We start from the raw sequence: 18,288 nt of genomic DNA, 5'->3' as shown, positions 1-18,288 counted from the left end.
ACCCGTGAGCCAGGGTGGTCAAACCAGCTGAGGCTTCGGGCACTGATTTGTCCGGAGCTGTGTTACCCCGGGATGTAAGACATGGTCCTGATTATCACGCCCACTTCCCCCTTTTATCTAATGCAATTCTATTCTGTCAGGTCTTCCAGCTGGTTGCTTCAGTCTGTTCTACAAAACCTTTAATAACACCTTTGGTATTCCTGCTAAAGCGCTGTTGATTATCATAACTATAATTAATCCAGTCCACGCTCTTGTGAGAGTAGAACCCCGGAAATGCTTAACTCTAATCCTGCTAGGATTTGATTTCTTGCTTTGACTCATCTGGCACCTCTCCTGGAACCCCAATGTTATCAATGTATACCTTGTCATCAAATGACCCAGATGAAGTGCTTCTCTTTTCCCTTTTAGATAACTTCATGTCCTGTTGTCTGCGCACATGACCCACACAACCACTAGGTGTCAACACTGGCCCATTTTATTTTATTGAAATCCCCAGAGTTCAACTAGCCTGTCAATTCAGACATGGTCTCGTCAGTGGTCATATTCTCTGTCTTATTGCAAGTACTAACTTCCCCCACGTATTTCCCATGTGTACTGTATCTGGCCAAACAGTAATATTCTCCTCTCGTCACAGTAAAGGGAGGAAGTCTTGATGTAAGGGGAACCTGGGGATATAAATAGTGCAAATCAATACAACTGTCATTATCTGGCATTCCTGCTTTCATGAACAGCTTTACCATACCGACCCACACTCCTCTACCCAGAACCGTACTAGGGTGTCGACCAAGACCTGGTCATCTCCCTACCACAACCCTTGATCCTTTTCATTTCTTATTTAAAGAGTTAAGCATTTCCTTATGCCACTCCACTCTACCTTTTCCTATACTGGGTGAGTGGATTCATATAGCCCTCTCTCCCCATGGGGTATGACCTGTGTCCACGATCAATATGGGAACCTGCACCGATATCTCTTCTATTTTGGAACAAAATCCTCACCGTCTAAACCATGGGTCAAATTACCACTCTCCGCATATCTAGTAGGACGTGCTGTATCAGGAATATGTCACCCACGATAAAACAGCTTCAGACGAACAGCTCCCATGTGAAGCCCCACCCTCTCCCCTAGAACACATCGCTTAGCAAGAGCCAGACACATTTTCACTTCTATGAACAACAACAGTGAGGAAAGGACAGGTAAGGTATTTTTCATTCGAGAGATGGCCCCCAGAATTCTGTTAATTCCAGTTCTCCTCTCGAACTCTGTTATTGTTCGACAGAGTAAAATGTATCTTACCCTCCCGCAGTGCGATATGAATCCGGGTGGCCTATGGGACTGGATTGAGTGACTTCACCTGTAGTTCACCTGTAGTGCATAAACTCTTGGACATACAGGTTTGGTTAATAAAACAGTTTCTTATTCGTTCTGTTTATTAGCTAAAAAAAAAAAATGTATTAGTTAATTATCCCGTAGGTCACATCCTATTCTCGAACACTATTTACCCATCCCCCCTTTGTTACCTGGCTCTGCCCAGGTAACAACCTTGCCTTATTCTTACACAATGACTTAGGTAAGATTTAGTGAATTATCCTTATGTCTGACATTATCATTTAGGAGTGTCCCTTTCATTTTCCACATGTCCAATTCTCGCTTTTGTCTCCACTCAGTAACTGTTATCTACACACTATGTTATCTTTGCTCGTCCTGGCTCCCCTTCTAAAACTTCTCTGCTCTCCAACCTTACCTACCTATACCTCTCTCGGCTTCAGCGGGATCCACATAATCCTTGCCGTTCCCTTGTAGCTATGGTATCTAATCACTTTCTATATCATTTTTAAATTCTATGTGCGTGCAGTTCTATAAATTTGTAATTTACCGTTACTTAGTTACTTGTAGTTATTCTTCTGTCTGCCTATGTGTGTGTTCCTTTAAAAATAATCAGTATGTATTTTCCATCCTGTGAACCGCGTCCATAGAAGACTTTTGATCGGACATCACATTTCACCCATAGGATATTCCTTTTGAGACTTTCAACGTTAAAGTCTCGGATCTCACTACTCTAGACTAAGTTGACCTCTCCTGTGAACCACGTCTATAGAAGACTTTTGATCGGACATCCCATTTCACCCATAGGATAATCCTTTTGGGACTTTCAACGTTAATGTCTCAAATCTCACTACTCTAGACTAATCACTTATCATTTGATATTAATTTCTTTCAGCATCGTACAGGTTCAATTATTCTGTTCGCCTAGAATTACCCTGCCTTCTCACCAAGCCTAATTTATCCTCACCTGTTTTAACATATCTATCTGCTACTTTCCACAGTCAGACTACTTCCCATATACAGATAGACTATTAGGTAAAAACTTTATTTAGGTATGTTTATTGAATTATTGGCCATCCTATTTGTACGGAACAAGCGTCCTAATTCTCCAATGAGTACTATATCACTCCTTAATAATCCTTCTGGCTTGCAAGACCAGGCTTTATTAAGCTCTAGTTTATTTGATGGTAGCGCCCCTTACCTCAGGTCAATTTCGGACCTGCTTCCTTTTTATCGATATCCTGGTTAATACCCCCGGTAGAAACCCATTTCTATTTGTTCGGAATATTCAAGCACCTATTATTGATCAAATTCAACTCCTTCATAACATTTTAATCAATAAATATCCTAAATAATCCCTCCCAAATTCGAGAATAAAGGCTACTTTACCTGCTGCCGACTGGGATAAGCATTGTTCGTTTGAATCTAGTCACCCTCTCTGTCCTCTGTGATAATATGCCGGCCTGTTTCAATTTTAACCTCAATTCAGAGGTCAGGTCTTTAGTAAAACGAGTCAAAAACTCGTCCGTGCACGATTTTCCAGCGTACTACCTCCAGGCACAGGGAGAGGTATTTAGATCCGGCTCGAAGGACCAAATTGACAGAGGAATTTCTAAATTCCTTATTGTTTTACAGCCAAAACCAAATTCGCACTCGTTTGTAATTCATTAATGAGGTGTAAGTTCATTAATTATGTATGAAGTAGATCGAGACCAGTCTTAAAAGTCAGGTAAGAGCGTTTAATTCCAGAGAGTACTAAATGCATACACACATTTCCACAGGTTATAAACTGGAAATAACATCATCAGTTTCCCACCCTCTCTCCGATTCTCACAAGAGCACATTGTTTTTAGGTCTGGAACTCTTCTTCTACCCCCCCATAAACTACATTCCAAACTGTCTAAAAGATATACTTTTCTCCACTAATGGAACACCACCCAAACCTTTCTTATCTGTCTGAAAAGCTATAGCATCTCCATCCCTTAAACCTCCCAAGAGGCACAGACAATTAATTTGTTCTGCTTACATTTTCAGTAACAGCCTAGAACCAAGAACCCATACTTTTCATACCATAACATAATAATATTAGAATAAATGGTTCTAATCAATAATGTATACATAATTAATAATTTCAACCATAATTTCCTCTATCAACCATTCGTAACATTCAGCTCACGCTGTCCGTCTGCTGGTCTGGAATGTTAATTCTTAGCGAATCCTTTTAAGCACTCTGGCCGGAAAGGCGGTTCCATCACACTGACACTCTTCTGACCTCATTAGGGGCGTGGCTTAGTTAATGTGCCAGGGACATGAAAAACCATTATCTCATTAGGAAACCAAAACACATTGCTATCTTAAACATAGTTTCCTCGTTCTTCATATTATATTAGCATCAAGCGTGCGGCCCACGCTTGGATTGCGTCCTACCTGACAGGTCGCTCCTACCAGGTGGCGTGGCGAGAATCTGTCTCCTCACCACGCGCTCTCACCACTGGTGTCCCCCAGGGCTCTGTTCTAGGCCCTCTCCTATTCTCGCTATACACCAAGTCACTTGGCTCTGTCATAACCTCACATGGTCTCTCCTATCATTGCTATGCAGACGACACACAATTAATCTTCTCCTTTCCCCCTTCTGATGACCAGGTGGCGAATCGCATCTCTGCATGTCTGGCAGACATATCAGTGTGGATGACGGATCACCACCTCAAGCTGAACCTCGGCAAGACGGAGCTGCTCTTCCTCCCGGGGAAGGACTGCCCGTTCCATGATCTCGCCATCACGGTTGACAACTCCATTATGTCCTCCTCCCAGAGCGCTAAGAACCTTGGCGTGATCCTGGACAACACCCTGTCGTTCTCAACTAACATCAAGGCGGTGGCCCGTTCCTGTAGGTTCATGCTCTACAACATCCGCAGAGTACGACCCTGCCTCACACAGGAAGCGGCGCAGGTCCTAATCCAGGCACTTGTCATCTCCCGTCTGGACTACTGCAACTCGCTATTGGCTGGGCTCCCTGCCTGTGCCATTAAACCCCTACAACTCATCCAGAACGCCACAGCCCGTCTGGTGTTCAACCTTCCCAAGTTCTCTCACGTCACCCCGCTCCTCCGCTCTCTCCACTGGCTTCCAGTTGAAGCTCGCATCTGCTACAAGACCATGGTGCTTGCCTACGGAGCTGTGAGGGGAACGGCACCTCAGTACCTCCAGGCTCTGATCAGGCCCTACACCCAAACAAGGGCACTGCGTTCATCCACCTCTGGCCTGCTCGCCTCCCTACCACTGAGGAAGTACAGTTCCCGCTCAGCCCAGTCAAAACTGTTTGTTGCTCTGGCCCCCCAATGGTGGAACAAACTCCCTCACGACGCCAGGACAGCAGAGTCAATCACCACCTTCCGGAGACACCTGAAACCCCACCTCTTTAAGGAATACCTAGGATAGGATAAGTAATCCTTCTCACCCCCCTTTAAGATTTAGATGCACTATTGTAAAGTGACTATTCTACTGGATGTCATAAGGTGAATGCACCAATTTGTAAGTCGCTCTGGATAAGAGCGTCTGCTAAATGACTTAAATGTAAATGTAAATATTGGATGGAAACTTTACAGCTAGAATGCATTTCCTTCCTAAGTTACAGTATTTACGTTATACAGTTTTTAATGACATCAAAATGAAAAGCAATATGACAGGATCCCCACGGACCATTCTTAACATTCCTATGTTATAAATATTGTTCCCGTATTCACTTTTTGAACAAAAAAAATGTGGGTGGCAAAATGTCTCTGTAACAAAGACATTCCAATCTTTGTTACAGGAACAACACAGCTGCCTGCATATACGTCATCAGATACCAGATATACAGATACGTCATCAGATACCAGATATACAGATACGTCATCAGATACCAGATATACAGATACGTCATCAGATACCAGATATACAGATACGTCATCAGATACCAGATATACAGATACGTCATCAGATACCAGATATACAGATACGTCATCAGATACCAGATATACAGATACGTCATCAGATACCAGATATACAGATACGTCATCAGAGCGCACAACAGAACATTGTACTGTCTACACTCGGTTTGTTGTTTATATTAACATTGTTTCATTAAATCGATTTTAATCATCAGAACTAAAGTTTAATTGCGAAGGACTCCACGACGTGGTTAGCCTTTATGGATGGGACTGCAAGTTTGTGTTCCATTTTTTTGTGTGGATTCCTCGAGTGCTCGTTGGCTGTACTACAGACCCCTGTCGACGTCGTGGGAAAGACTCATTGTTATCTTTTCGCCAAACAACTGGTTGCAGCTAAGGAGATCCTGAGGGAAATCAACGAGAACCAACAGCTTTACGCTATGAAGGAACAACATACTCCATCATGGAAAGATCCGACAACCTCACAAAATAACTTTAACCCGAGAAAAAAAAGGAAAAACAGATTCATCTACAGACACGGACGATTTTCTGGCTGGAATCCATGCAACACTGGAAAAGTTGTGTGAGGAGGTAACAGGGTTGAGGGGGAGTTTGAAATTCTCATGCTCCAAGGAGAAAACAAGGCACTCACAGCCAAGGTAAAAATCCAAAATTCCAACATGGATTGTCTACTCAGGGAAAACAGGGTGATGGAGTCGCTACTAGACATACAAAGTCGTAGCATGCGTGAAAATATATTTTTTTCTGGGTTTCCTGAGGACGCATCCAATAATCCAGAGGGCGCGATCAGAGAATTACACGCAACATTCACAAAAACCAGCAAAGGGATCAAATAAAATAATTTACCTTTGAAGAACTTCAGATGTTTCAATGAGGAGACTCTCAGTTACATAGCAGATGTCCAGTTTTTCCTGAAAGATGCTTGTGTAGGACACAACGTTCCGTTTTGTTACTATGCATTTGGCTACCGAAACTAATTACTAAACATATTTTGAAAATCTGAGACGACAGGATTGTTAAGAAAAGGATAAGCTTGAGGACAGGCATATTTATTTCATTTCATTTGCAATTTTCAGAAATCGCTAATGTTGCGTTATGGTAATGAGCTTGAGGCTGTAGTCACGATCCCGCATGCGGGATGGGGCGGCCTAAGAGGTTTTAAGTACCTCAATGGACCGTAAAGGTAATCACTCCACAAACTATCATCACCGTGCCCTTAAGGAAATCACCAATATTATGGACACATTAGAAATAGTGGATATTTGGAGACTAAAAAACCCCGACCTAGTGAGATATACATGGAGATTTAATCAAGCTATGTCGTCTTGACTACTTTCTTGTCTCTTTCTCTCTTGCGTCAAAGGTTAAAAAAGTTTCAATAGGAGACAGAACGCGATCGGATCATCATCTATTTGGCATTCACATAACTCTTATAGATTTTACACATGGACAGGGATAATGGAAAAGTAAACAAAGTTTACTGGAGGACAACCTATTTTGAACAAAATAATTTATAACTGAATTTTTCGAGTTTAATATAGGTTCAGCAAATCCCCTTATTGTTAGGGATACCTTAAAAATGTACCTTCAAATATCGGTCAATTCAATATTCATCAATAAAAAAACAGTTTCTGCCTAAAGAGACAAGACTAACAAGGGAAATCCATTAACTAATAGTACAGGTAGATAGCAATAAAAACGATACTACAGAGATACAAAATAAGTTAGAGGAAAAACAAAAAGAACTTGAGGAACTTATTCAAGAATGATCTAGTGTAATATACAAACTTCACCCTGAATTTCCAATACAGGAACGCTAACAAAAATAATTTGCAGAAACTCGTTACTGAAGACAGAGTCAACTATGATTCTCCTAATTATATTTTAAAAGAGGAAGCTAATTATTTTAGACAGATGTTCTCTTTTCCGTTTCATCCTCTCCCACTGAATGAAGATTATGGTAAGGAATTCTTTCCAAATAACATAGAAAATGGGAAATTAACAGAAAGATCAGTGCGAAGGCCAAATTACAGAGGAAGAACTTTGAGGCTATTAAATCCTTTCAGTCTGGAAAAACCCCAGGGCTTGACGGCATACTGGTACAGGTATATCAAGTATTTTTTGATATACTAAAATCTCCATTGTTAGATTGGTTTTACTACTCCTATAGAAATGGTAGTCTGTCAGGTACTCAGGAGGTAGGTCTGATTTCTCTATTATTAAAACAAGACCCAGATGGCAAATATAAAGACCTAGTCTAAAAAACTTGAGGCCCCTTACACATCAATGTTGTGATGCAAAAATACTAGCGAAATGCATAGCACTCAGATATTGCACCAGGTATTGTTCATCCTGATCAGACACACAATGAATTTCAATAGAAAAGTTGTAAAAATATCCTGCAACCATGGAGAGGTAAATACCTGTCTATTTATGGAAAAATTGACCTGATTAACTCCTTAGTCATATCTCAGTTTGCTCAATTACTTATGACGCTGTCTACACCTGATGATTTCTTTTTTTCAAATCATATGAGCAAAAAATATTTCGCTTTATTTGGGAAGTTAAACCAGACAAAATAAAACGTGCCTATCTATATAATGAATAGGATGGGTTGAGATTAAATATAAAAGCACTAAACCGCTCTCTAAAGGCTTCACTTATTCAAAAGTTTTACTTGAACCCTAAATGGTTCAAGTAGATTACTAAGAAAAGCTCATCCATTGATTAAAAATGGCATTTTTCCTTTTGTGCAGATTGCCATGTCTCATTTTCGATTAATTGAAAATTATACTTTTTTTCAAAGTCTCTCTCTTCTTCAAACAAGCATTGCAGACCTGGCTACAATTTCAATTTCATCCCCTGAAAAGACAGAACAAATATTACAACAAAAATTATGGCTGAACTCAAATTTGCTGGTTGATAAAATACCTGTATTTATGGGAAAGATGTTTGAAAATTGTATTTTGTTCTTAAATTATATTGTAAATTGGAATGGTAGAGTTATGTCCTACATGGAGTTATCAGAATTGTATAGGAAGGTCTGCTCAATCCAAGAGTACAACCAATTGATTACAGCATTACCCCAAAAAGGGAGGAGGCGGGTGGCAGCGGAAGGAGGCAGGGAACTGGTCTGTCTGCTCAATATAAAGGATCAAAACTGGCGGAGGAATAAAAATAGCATAAATAGGAAAGTATACCAGCTTCATTTGAGGACCAGGATGTTGACAAGTGTGCCATACAGATTGCAAAATAGTTAGGAAGAGATTTTTGATGTACCGATTCCATGGTACAGGGTGTATGAGTTGATATATAAAACAATGCAAGAGTCAAGATTTCATGCTTTTCAGCTAAAATGATTATATAGAACTCTTGTCACCAACAAAATGTTTGGGGCATAAAATCTATGAAGTCCTTCAGATTTTGTTGTGAGGATACAGAATCAATAAACCATTTATTTTGGTATTGCCCTAAGGTAGGCTGTTTCTGGTCTCAGGTTCAGGAATGGCTGAAAATGCATAGCATTGATCTAAAATACTATTAGGAGATCTGGAGAGACCGGATCAGTCTATTACTAGTAAAAGTATTAATCTTCAACACGCAATCTGTGGATTCTATTCGATTAGAAAGATTGAAATTGTACGTTAAACATCACAGCATAGTTGAAAGATATGTGTTGCGAAGAAACCCGAAGTGTGTGGACAGCAGAGATAGATGGGATGGGCTGAGGGAAGGGACGTGGAATTGGAGACAAGTAGGAGTAGAGTTTCTGTGCAGGAGATAGAATGATGGTCAAAGATAAAAGTTTAAAAAAATCTAAATAAAACATAATAAAAAAGTATGTTTGAATAACACTAAGGGGCAGTGTTTTTACAACTAATGCCGGTTTGCCTGAGGCTGATGCCATGCAGGTGTTTCTACACATGCATATACACACACTCTCAAATAAATGCATACAAGAGCACACATATGCATGTAATAGTGCCAGACATGCACACAGACATATACAGATGGCATTGCTGTTGTGATTTAAGTTGTCCTTGGTTTTAAATGTTGTTTTTTGCATTGTTGTTTGCCGTTTTCTTCTGTATTTTTCCCAGTTGCACAGTTTTAGATGAACAGTTTATTCTACATTTACATTTACATTTAAGTCTTGGTTGTTGGTGCATTGAGGGGTTCTTCGGGGTGGGGAATGGAATTAATTGTATTTTTTTCCTTTTTTCTTGGGAGGGGTCTCGAATGGTTGCGAAACAGCTTTTGGGGAACTGTGGGGCGGGATCTTGGAGGGTTGGGGTTCACGTTTTTTGGCCTGGTGGGAGATCTGTCAATGTGCCCTTGAGCAGGGCATTGACCCTGGATGCTTCTGTGTGTGGCTCTGAATGGGAGTCTGTTGGATGACTGGTATGATGTAAAGTTGAAGTCGGAAGTTTACATACAGTTAGGTTGGAGTCATTAAAACCTGTTTTTCAACCACTCCACAAATTTCTTGATAACAAACTATAATTTTGGCAAATCAGTTAGGACATCTACTTTGTGCATGACACTAGTCATTTTTCCAACAAATGTTTACAGACAGATTATATCACTGTATCGCAATTCCAGTGGGTCAGAAGTTTACATACACTAAGTTGACTGTGCCTTTAAACAGCTTGGAAAATTCCATAAAATTATGTCATGGCTTTAGAAGCTTCTGATAGGCTAAGTGACATCGAGTCAATTGGAGGTGTACCTGTGGATGTTTTTCAAGGCCTACCTTCAAACTCAGTGCCTCTTTGCTTGACATCATGAGAAAATCAAAAGAAATCAGCCAAGACTTCAGAAAAAAAATTGTGGACCTCCACAAGTCTGGTTCATCCTTGGGAGCAATTTCCAAATGCCTGAAGGTACCATGTTCATCTGAACAAACAATATTACACAAGTATAAACACAATGGTACCACGCAGCCGTCATACCGCTCAGGAAGGAGACGTGTTCTGTCTCCTAGAGATGAACGTATTTTGGTGCGAAAAGTGCAAATCAATCCCAGAACAACAGCAAAGGACCTTGTGAAGATGCTGGAGGAAACAGGTACAAAATAATCTATATCCACAGTAAAACGAGTCATATATCAACATAACCTGAAAGGCCACTCAGCAAGGAAGAAGCCACGTCTCCAAAACCGCCATAAAAACGCCAGACTACGATTTGCAACTGCACATGGGGACAAATATTGTACTTTTTGGAGAAATGTCTTCTGGTCTGATGAAACAAAAATAGAACTGTTTGGCCATAATGACCATCTTCATGTTTGGAGGAAAAAGGGGGAGGCTTGCAAGCTGAAGAACACCATCCCAACCATGAACCACGGGTGTGGCAGCATCATGTTGTGGGGGTGCATTGCTGCAGGAGGGACTCGTGCACTTCACAAAATAGATGGCTTCATGAGAAAGGAAAATATGTGAATATACTGAAGCAACATCTCATCAGTCAGGAAGTTAAAGCATGGTCGCAAATGGGTCTTCCAATGGGTCTGTCAAATGGACAATGCATAGCATACTTCCAAAGTTGTGGCAAAATGGCTTAAGGACAACAAAGTCAAGGTATTGGAGTGGCCATCACAAAGCCCTGACCTCAACCCTATTTGTGGGCAGAACTGAAAAAGCGTATGCGAGTAAGGAGGCCTACAAATCTGACTCAGATACACCAACTATGTCAGGAGGAATGAGACAAAATTCAACCATCTTATTGTGGGAATCTTGTGGAAGGCTACCCAAAGTGTTTGACCCAAGTTAAACAATTTAAAGGCAATGCTACCAAATAATAATTGAGTGTATGTAAAATCTGACCCACTGGGAAAGTGATGAAAGAAAAAAAAGCTGAAATAAATCATTCTCTCTACTATTATTCTGACATTTCACATTCTTAAAATATATTGGTGATCCAAACTGACCTAAGACAGGGAATTTTTACTAGGGTTAAATGTCAGGAATTGTGAAAAACTGAGTTTAAATATATTTGGCTAAGGTGTATGTAAACTTATTACTTCAACTGTCGTTGTTGAGCGGCTTCACTGCAAGTATGTTGTTTGTTTCAGATATTCAATAAAAAAAGTATTTTTAAAAACATTCAAATCTTGCATCTATAGAGCCAGTGGGAGAGTTCTATCCCTCTTAATTTACGACAGGGGGTGAAGGTGTGGTTAATTGTCTGCCAACAAAGTTAATCCTCACACCTTTATCAATCAGGGAAGACTGCCATAGCAGGCTAAAAAGCTAGACACATGTCAACAGCTTGGACAATAGTACGAACACACGTTCAATTTAGAGAGAAATGTGATATATTTGTTCATCTAAAACTGTGCAACTGGGAATATTTGGCCAAGATTATTCGACAACATTGTGCAGGTGACATGCAGTCAGGTGTGTGTGAGTGCTGCTCCAAGAAGTGTGCCTCCCTCCTCTTACTCACCTCAGGAATAACAAACTGACCAGCGATCAGCAGCGCCCCCAACAGGTTGTCTCTTCCATCGTTCCTCATCTCATAGATCGGCACCTGAAAGAGGTCATAAAACAACATTTCACCCTTCTGTTATCTTATCTTTATGAAGCAGTTTAGCTGTATGGATGGCAGGTGTACCTGGGAGCCGGTGAGGATGACAGGCTTCCCCAGATGCTCACACATGAAGGACAGAGCGGATGCTGTGTAGGCCATGGTGTCCGTGCCGTGGAGAATGACAAAACCGTCATACTTCTCATAGTGTTTCTGGAACCAAGAGACAAAGAGAACAGGATCAGACTTGAACCCAAGGTTCCAAGGTCAACATGTGTAGCCTACATCTTGCCACAGGCTACTTGAAATAAGTACTGTATTTAATACAAAAGCTGTACAGTACATTTACATAAAAGGAAAGGGACAACTGACTTTTACTTCAGTGGATGACTTGAGATTGTTGTTTTATTGCATTATAATGCCTCTGCTTATGTAAATGGTAAAAGTCAGGGTTATGGTTAATGTGTAGTGCAAGATAAATAAAATGACCACACCAAGTACCTCAATGTCCTTCCCAATTGTAGCCCAGTCATCTGTGGTCATATTGCAAGAGTCCAGCAAGGGACTGTACTCTAAAACAGTGTACACTATCCTCTTATTTTGTTTGCACAGCCTGGGAAAAGACAAGTTGAGTCATAATCATCCTATAATAACCAAATCTACAGAAAACACCCAAAGAAGCTCTGTGCATCAACAGAGCAGACAGTTTACATAGACACACAAACAATCCAGGTTAAGCAAATGTGGCTAAATCCCTTTAGGGGTGTAGAGACACCCCTCTTTTTGACTTGGTTATTCTGTTTACTTTACAAACTCATTAAGACATGGAGCCGGTTCTGTTTACATGAGGAAAAGGCAGAAGATCAAGGAAAAGAGTGAACAACAAGTCTAGCCTACGTCATGAAGCGAGACAGAGTCTATTTGGTTGGGCCTTCTGTTTCAGCAGCAGGGTGCCCAAACCAGTTCCTAAGTGCTGGGTGTGAATTATGGGCATGATGAGGGAGGGGGCGACTCCCTGGGAAGTCTGTATGAGGAGTTACTAATTTGCGGGTGTTCTTTATTTATTTATTTCACCTTTATTTAAGCAGGTAGGTATGTTGAGAACAAGTTCTCATTTACAATTGCGACCTGGCCAAGATAAAGCAAAGCAGTTCAACAGATACAACGACACAGAGTTACACAAACATTTTTTAATTTTTTTATTTTATTTAACTAGGCAAGTCAGTTAAGATCAAATTCTTATTTTCAATGACAGCCTAGGAACAGTGGGTTAACTGCCTGTTCAGGGGCAGAATGACAGATTTGTACCTTGTCAGCTCGGGGATTTGAACTTGCAACCTTTCGGTTACTAATCCAATGCTCTAACCACTAGGCTACCCTGCCGCCCCAGGGCATACAGTCAATAAACAAGTCTATATACAATGTGAGCAAATGAGGTGAGAAGGGAGGTAAAGGCAAAAAAGGCCATGGTGGCAAAGTAAATACAATATAGCAAGTAAAGCACTGGAATGGTAGTTTTGCAATTGAAGAATGTGCAAAGTAGAAATAAAAATAATGGGGTGCAAAGGAGCAAAATAAATAAATAAATTAAATACAGTCTGGAAAGCGGTAGTTGTTTGGGCTAAATTTTAGGTGGGCTATGTACAGGTGCAGTAATCTGTGAGCTGCTCTGACAGTTGGTGCTTAAAGCTAGTGAGGGAGATAAGTGTTTCCAATTTCAGAGATTTTTGTAGTTCGTTCCAGTCATTGGCAGCAGAGAACTGGAAGGAGAGGCGGCCAAAGAAAGAATTGGTTTTGGGGGTGACTAGAGAGATGGAGCGTGTGCTACAGGTGGGAGATGCTATGGTGACCAGCGAGCTGAGATAAGGGGGGACTTTACCTAGCAGAGGGGTAAGGGGTGCCTTTTGGGAGTATGGAGGGGGGTTGAAAAGGGGTGTGTTCGAGAGCGAGACCCCATGTTCTAATTAGACAGGGGCAGCTCATCCTGGTCTCCCATGTGTAGCCGATGTGAAATGGCTAGTGATGGTGTGCGCTAGTAGCGTTTCAATCGGTGACATCACTTGCTCTGAGACCTTGAAGTAGAGGTTCCCCTTGCTCTGCAAGGGCCGTGGCTTTTGTGGAGCGATGGGTAACGATGCTTCGAGGGTGACTGTTGACGTGTGCAGAGCGTCCCTGGTTCGCTCCCAGGTCGGGGCGAGGGGACGGACGTAAAGTCTATACTGTTACACATGCATATTAATATGTCCTCCAGATGGAGGTAACGTTGGCGTCCCGTATTCTCCTGCTTGCGCTCTATAAAGAGATTATGCCTGGGCTAAGCAGCTGTTCATTTTTAAGACACGGGACAAGACGCTGGAGGGCGGAGGGTGCAAACCATTGAATTGGGGGTTCAATAGAACAGCAGGGCAAATAGCAGGCTTACCCCTCAGCACCTCACCAAAGGCCTAAAGACACTACACTAATTATCCCTGGCTCCAGACACAATCCTCAAACATATGTTTTTTTTTTTTTCCCCCCCGGTGATGCGTTGTGCAGACCTCACTACCCTCTGGAGAGCCTTACGGTTGTGGGCGGAGCAGTTGCCGTACCAGGCGGTGATACAGCCCGCCAGGATGCTCTCGATTGTGCATCTGTAGAAGTTTGTGAGTGCTTTTGGTGACAAGCCGAATTTCTTCAGCCTCCTGAGGTTGAAGAGGCGCTGCTGCGCCTTCTTCACGATGCTGTCTGTGTGAGTGGACCAATTCAGTTTGTCTGTGATGTGTATGCCGAGGAACTTAAAACTTGCTACCCTCTCCACTACTGTTCCATCGATGTGGATAGGGGGGTGTTCCCTCTGCTGTTTCCTGAAGTCCACAATCATCTCCTTAGTTTTGTTGACGTTGAGTGTGAGGTTATTTTCCTGACACCACACTCCGAGGGCCCTCACCTCCTCCCTGTAGGCCATCTCGTCGTTGTTGGTAATCAAGCCTACCACTGTTGTGTCGTCCGCAAACTTGATGATTGAGTTGGAGGCGTGCGTGGCTACGCAGTCGTGGGTGAACAGCGAGTACAGGAGAGGGCTCAGAATGCACCCTTGTGGGGTCCCAGTGTTGAGGATCAGCGGGATGGAGATGTTGTTGCCTACCCTCACCACCTGGGGGCGGCCCGTCAGGAAGTCCAGTACCCAGTTGCACAGGGCGGGGTCGAGACCCAGGGTCTCGAGCTTGATGACGAGTTTGGAGGGTACTATGGTGTTGAATGCCGAGCTGTAGTCGATGAACAGCATTCTCACATAGGTATTCCTCTTGTCCAGATGGGTTAGGGCAGTGTGCAGTGTGGTTGAGATTGCATCGTCTGTGGACCTATTTGGGCGGTAAGCAAATTGGAGTGGGTCTAGGGTGTCAGGTAGGGTGGAGGTGATATGGTCCTTGACTAGTCTCTCAAAGCACTTCATGATGACGGAAGTGAGTGCTACGGGGCGGTAGTCGTTTAGCTCAGTTACCTTAGCTTTCTTGGGAGCAGGAACAATGATGGCCCTCTTGAAGCATGTGGGAACAGCAGACTGGTATAGGGATTGATTGAATATGTCCGTAAACACACCGGCCAGCTGGTCTGCGCATGCTCTGAGGGAGCGGCTGGGGATGCCGTCTGGGCCTGCAGCCTTGCGAGGGTTAACACGTTTAAATGTCTTACTCACCTCGGCTGCAGTGAAGGAGAGTCCGCATGTTTTCGTTGCAGGCCGTGTCAGTGGCACTGTATTGTCCTCAAAGCGGGAAAAAAAGTGATTTAGTCTGCCCGGGAGCAAGACATCCTGGTCCATGACTGGGCTGGATTTCTTCTTGTAGTCCGTGATTGACTATAGACCCTGCCACATGCCTCTTGTGTCTGAGCCGTTGAATTGAGATTCTACTTTGTCTCTGTACTGACGCTTGGCTTGTTTGATAGCCTTGCGGAGGGAATAGCTGCACTGTTTGTATTCGGTCATGTTACCAGTCACCTTGCCCTGATTAAAAGCAGTGGTTCGCGCTTTCAGTTTCACGCGAATGCTGCCATCAATCCACGGTTTCTGGTTAGGGAATGTTTTAATCATTGCTATGGGAACGACATCTTCAACGCACGTTCTAATGAACTCGCACACCGAATCAGCGTATTCGTCAATATTGTTAGCTGACGCAATACGAAACATATCCCAGTCCACGTGATGGGAGCAGTCCTGGAGTGTGGAGTCAGCTTGGTCGGACCAGCGTTGGACAGACCTCAGCGTGGGAGCCTCTTGTTTTAGTTTCTGTCTGTAGGCAGGGATCAACAAAATGGAGTCGTGGTCAGCTTTTCCGAAAGGAGGGCGGGGCAGGGCCTTATATGCGTCGCGGAAGTTAGAGTAACAATGATCCAAGGTTTTTCCACCCCTGGTTGCGCAATCGATATGCTCGATAAAATTTAGGGAGTCTTGTTTTCAGATGAGCCTTGTTTAAATCCCCAGCTACAATGAATGCAGCCTCCGGATAAATGGATTCCAGTTTGCAAAGAGTCAAATAAAGTTCGTTCAGAGCCATCGATGTGTCTGCTTGGGGGGGATATATACGGCTGTGATTATCTTGGTAGATAATGCGGTCTACATTTGATTGTGAGGAATTCTAAATCAGGTGAACAGAAGGATTTGAGTTCCTGTATGTTTCTTTCATCACACCATGTCTCGTTAGCCATGAGGCATACGCCCCCGCCCCTCTTCTTACCAGAAAGATGTTTGTTTCTGTCGGCGCGATGCGTGGAGAAACCCGCTGGCTGCACCGATTCCGATAGCGTCTCTCCAGTGAGCCATGTTTCCGTGAAGCAAAGAACGTTACAGTCTCTGATGTTCCTCTGGAATGCTACCCTTGCTCGGATTTCATCAATCTTGTTGTCAAGAGACTGGACATTGGCGAGAAGAATGCTAGTTAGTGGTGCACGATGTGCCCGTCTCCGGAGTCTGACCAGAAGACCGCCTCGTTTCCCTGTTTTACGGAGTTGTTTTTTTGGGTCGCTGGATGGGATCCATTCCGTTGTCCTGTTTGAAAGGCAGAACACAGGATCCGCGTCGCGAAAAACATATTCTTGGTCGTACTGATGGTGAGTTGACGCTGATCTTATATTCAGTAGTTCTTCTCGACTGTATGTAATGAAACCTAAGATGACCTGGGGTACTAATGTAAGAAATAACACGTAAAAAAAACAAAAAACTGCATAGTTTCCTAGGAACGCGAAGCGAGGCGGCCATCTCTGTCGGCGCCGGAAGCAAGAGCAACATCATTGATACATACAGAGAAAAGAGTCGGCCCGAGAATTGAACCCTGTGGCACCCCCATAGAGACTGCCAGAGGACCGGACAACATGCCCTCTGATTTGACACACTGAACTTTGTCGTCTGCAAAGTAGTTGGTGAACCAGGCAAGGCAGTCAATAGAAAAACTGAGGCTACTGAGTCTGCCGATAAGAATATGGTGATTGACAGAGTCGAAAGCCTTGGCCAGGTCGATGAAGACGGCTGCACAGTACTGTCTTTTATCGATGGCGGTTATGATATCGTTTAGTACTTTGAGCGTGGCTGAGGTGCACCCATGACCGGCTCGGAAACCAGATTGCACAGCGGAGAAGGTACGGTGGGATTCGAGATGGTCAGTGATCTGTTTGTTGACTTGGCTTTCGAAGACCTTAGATAGGCAGGGCAGGATGGATATAGGTCTGTAAGAGTTTGGGTCCAGGGTGTCTCCCCCTTTGAAGAGGGGGGTGACTGCGGCAGCTTTCCAATCCTTAGGGATCTCAGACAATATGAAAGAGAGGTTGAACAGGCTGGTAATAGGGGTTGCGACAATGGCTGTTGGCCGAGGTTGGAGTAGCCAGGAGGAAGGCATGGCCAGCCGTTGAGAAATGCTTGTTGAAGTTTTCGATTATCATGGATTTATCGGTGGTGGTCGTGTTACCTAGCCTCAGTGCAGTGGGGAGGAGGTGCTCTTGTTCTCCGTGGACTTTACAGTGTCCCAGACATTTTTGGAGTTAGAGCTACAGGATGCAAATTTCTGCTTGAAAAAGCTGGCCTTTGCTTTCCTGACTGACTGCGTGTATTGGTTCCTGACTTCCCTGAACAGTTGCATATCGCAGGGACTATTCGATGCGATTGCAGTCCGCCACAGGATGTTTTTGTGCTGGTCGAGGGCAGTCAGGTCTGGAGTGAACCAAGGGCTATATCTGTTCTTAGTTCTGCATTTTTTGAACAGAGCATGATTATCTAAGATGGTGAGGAAGTTACTTTTAAAGAATGACCAGGCATCCTCAACTGACAGGATGAGGTCAATATCCTTCCAGGATACCCGGGCCAGGTCGATTAGAAAGGCCTGCTTGCAGAAGTGTTTTAGGGAGCGTTTGACAGTGATGAGGGGTGGTCGTTTGACTGCGGACCCGTAGCGGATACAGGCAATGAGGCAGTGATCGCTGAGATCCTGGTTAAAGACAGCGGAGGTGTATTTGGAGGGC

General features: G+C 43.2%; 1 protein-coding gene across 9 annotated transcripts in view; it reads right to left on the bottom strand.

The window, feature by feature from the left end:
• Positions 1-18,288, bottom strand: part of LOC118362527 (60 kDa lysophospholipase-like) — a 63,553-nt gene that overhangs the window by 27,256 nt on the left and 18,009 nt on the right. For 8 of the 9 annotated variants that reach the window (XR_004821223.2, XR_004821221.2, XR_004821222.2 and 5 more), the window contains 3 exons: positions 12,304-12,415; positions 11,890-12,015; positions 11,722-11,805 (listed from right to left, as the gene is read on the bottom strand). Coding sequence is in view for 6 of the 9 variants with exons in the window: in XM_052486245.1 (XP_052342205.1) it covers positions 11,722-11,805; positions 11,890-12,015; positions 12,304-12,415 (322 nt within the window). In the remaining 3 variants the exon portion in view is untranslated. The remainder of the gene's footprint in view (positions 1-11,721; positions 11,806-11,889; positions 12,016-12,303; positions 12,416-18,288) is intronic. The other variant, XM_052486246.1, reaches the window with a different exon arrangement.

The sequence above is a fragment of the Oncorhynchus keta genome, chromosome 29 (genome assembly GCF_023373465.1).
Source record: "Oncorhynchus keta strain PuntledgeMale-10-30-2019 chromosome 29, Oket_V2, whole genome shotgun sequence".
Taxonomy (NCBI): domain Eukaryota; kingdom Metazoa; phylum Chordata; class Actinopteri; order Salmoniformes; family Salmonidae; genus Oncorhynchus; species Oncorhynchus keta.
The sequence above is the reverse complement of the archived record's forward strand: the minus strand, read 5'-3'. Positions and strand labels throughout refer to the sequence as shown.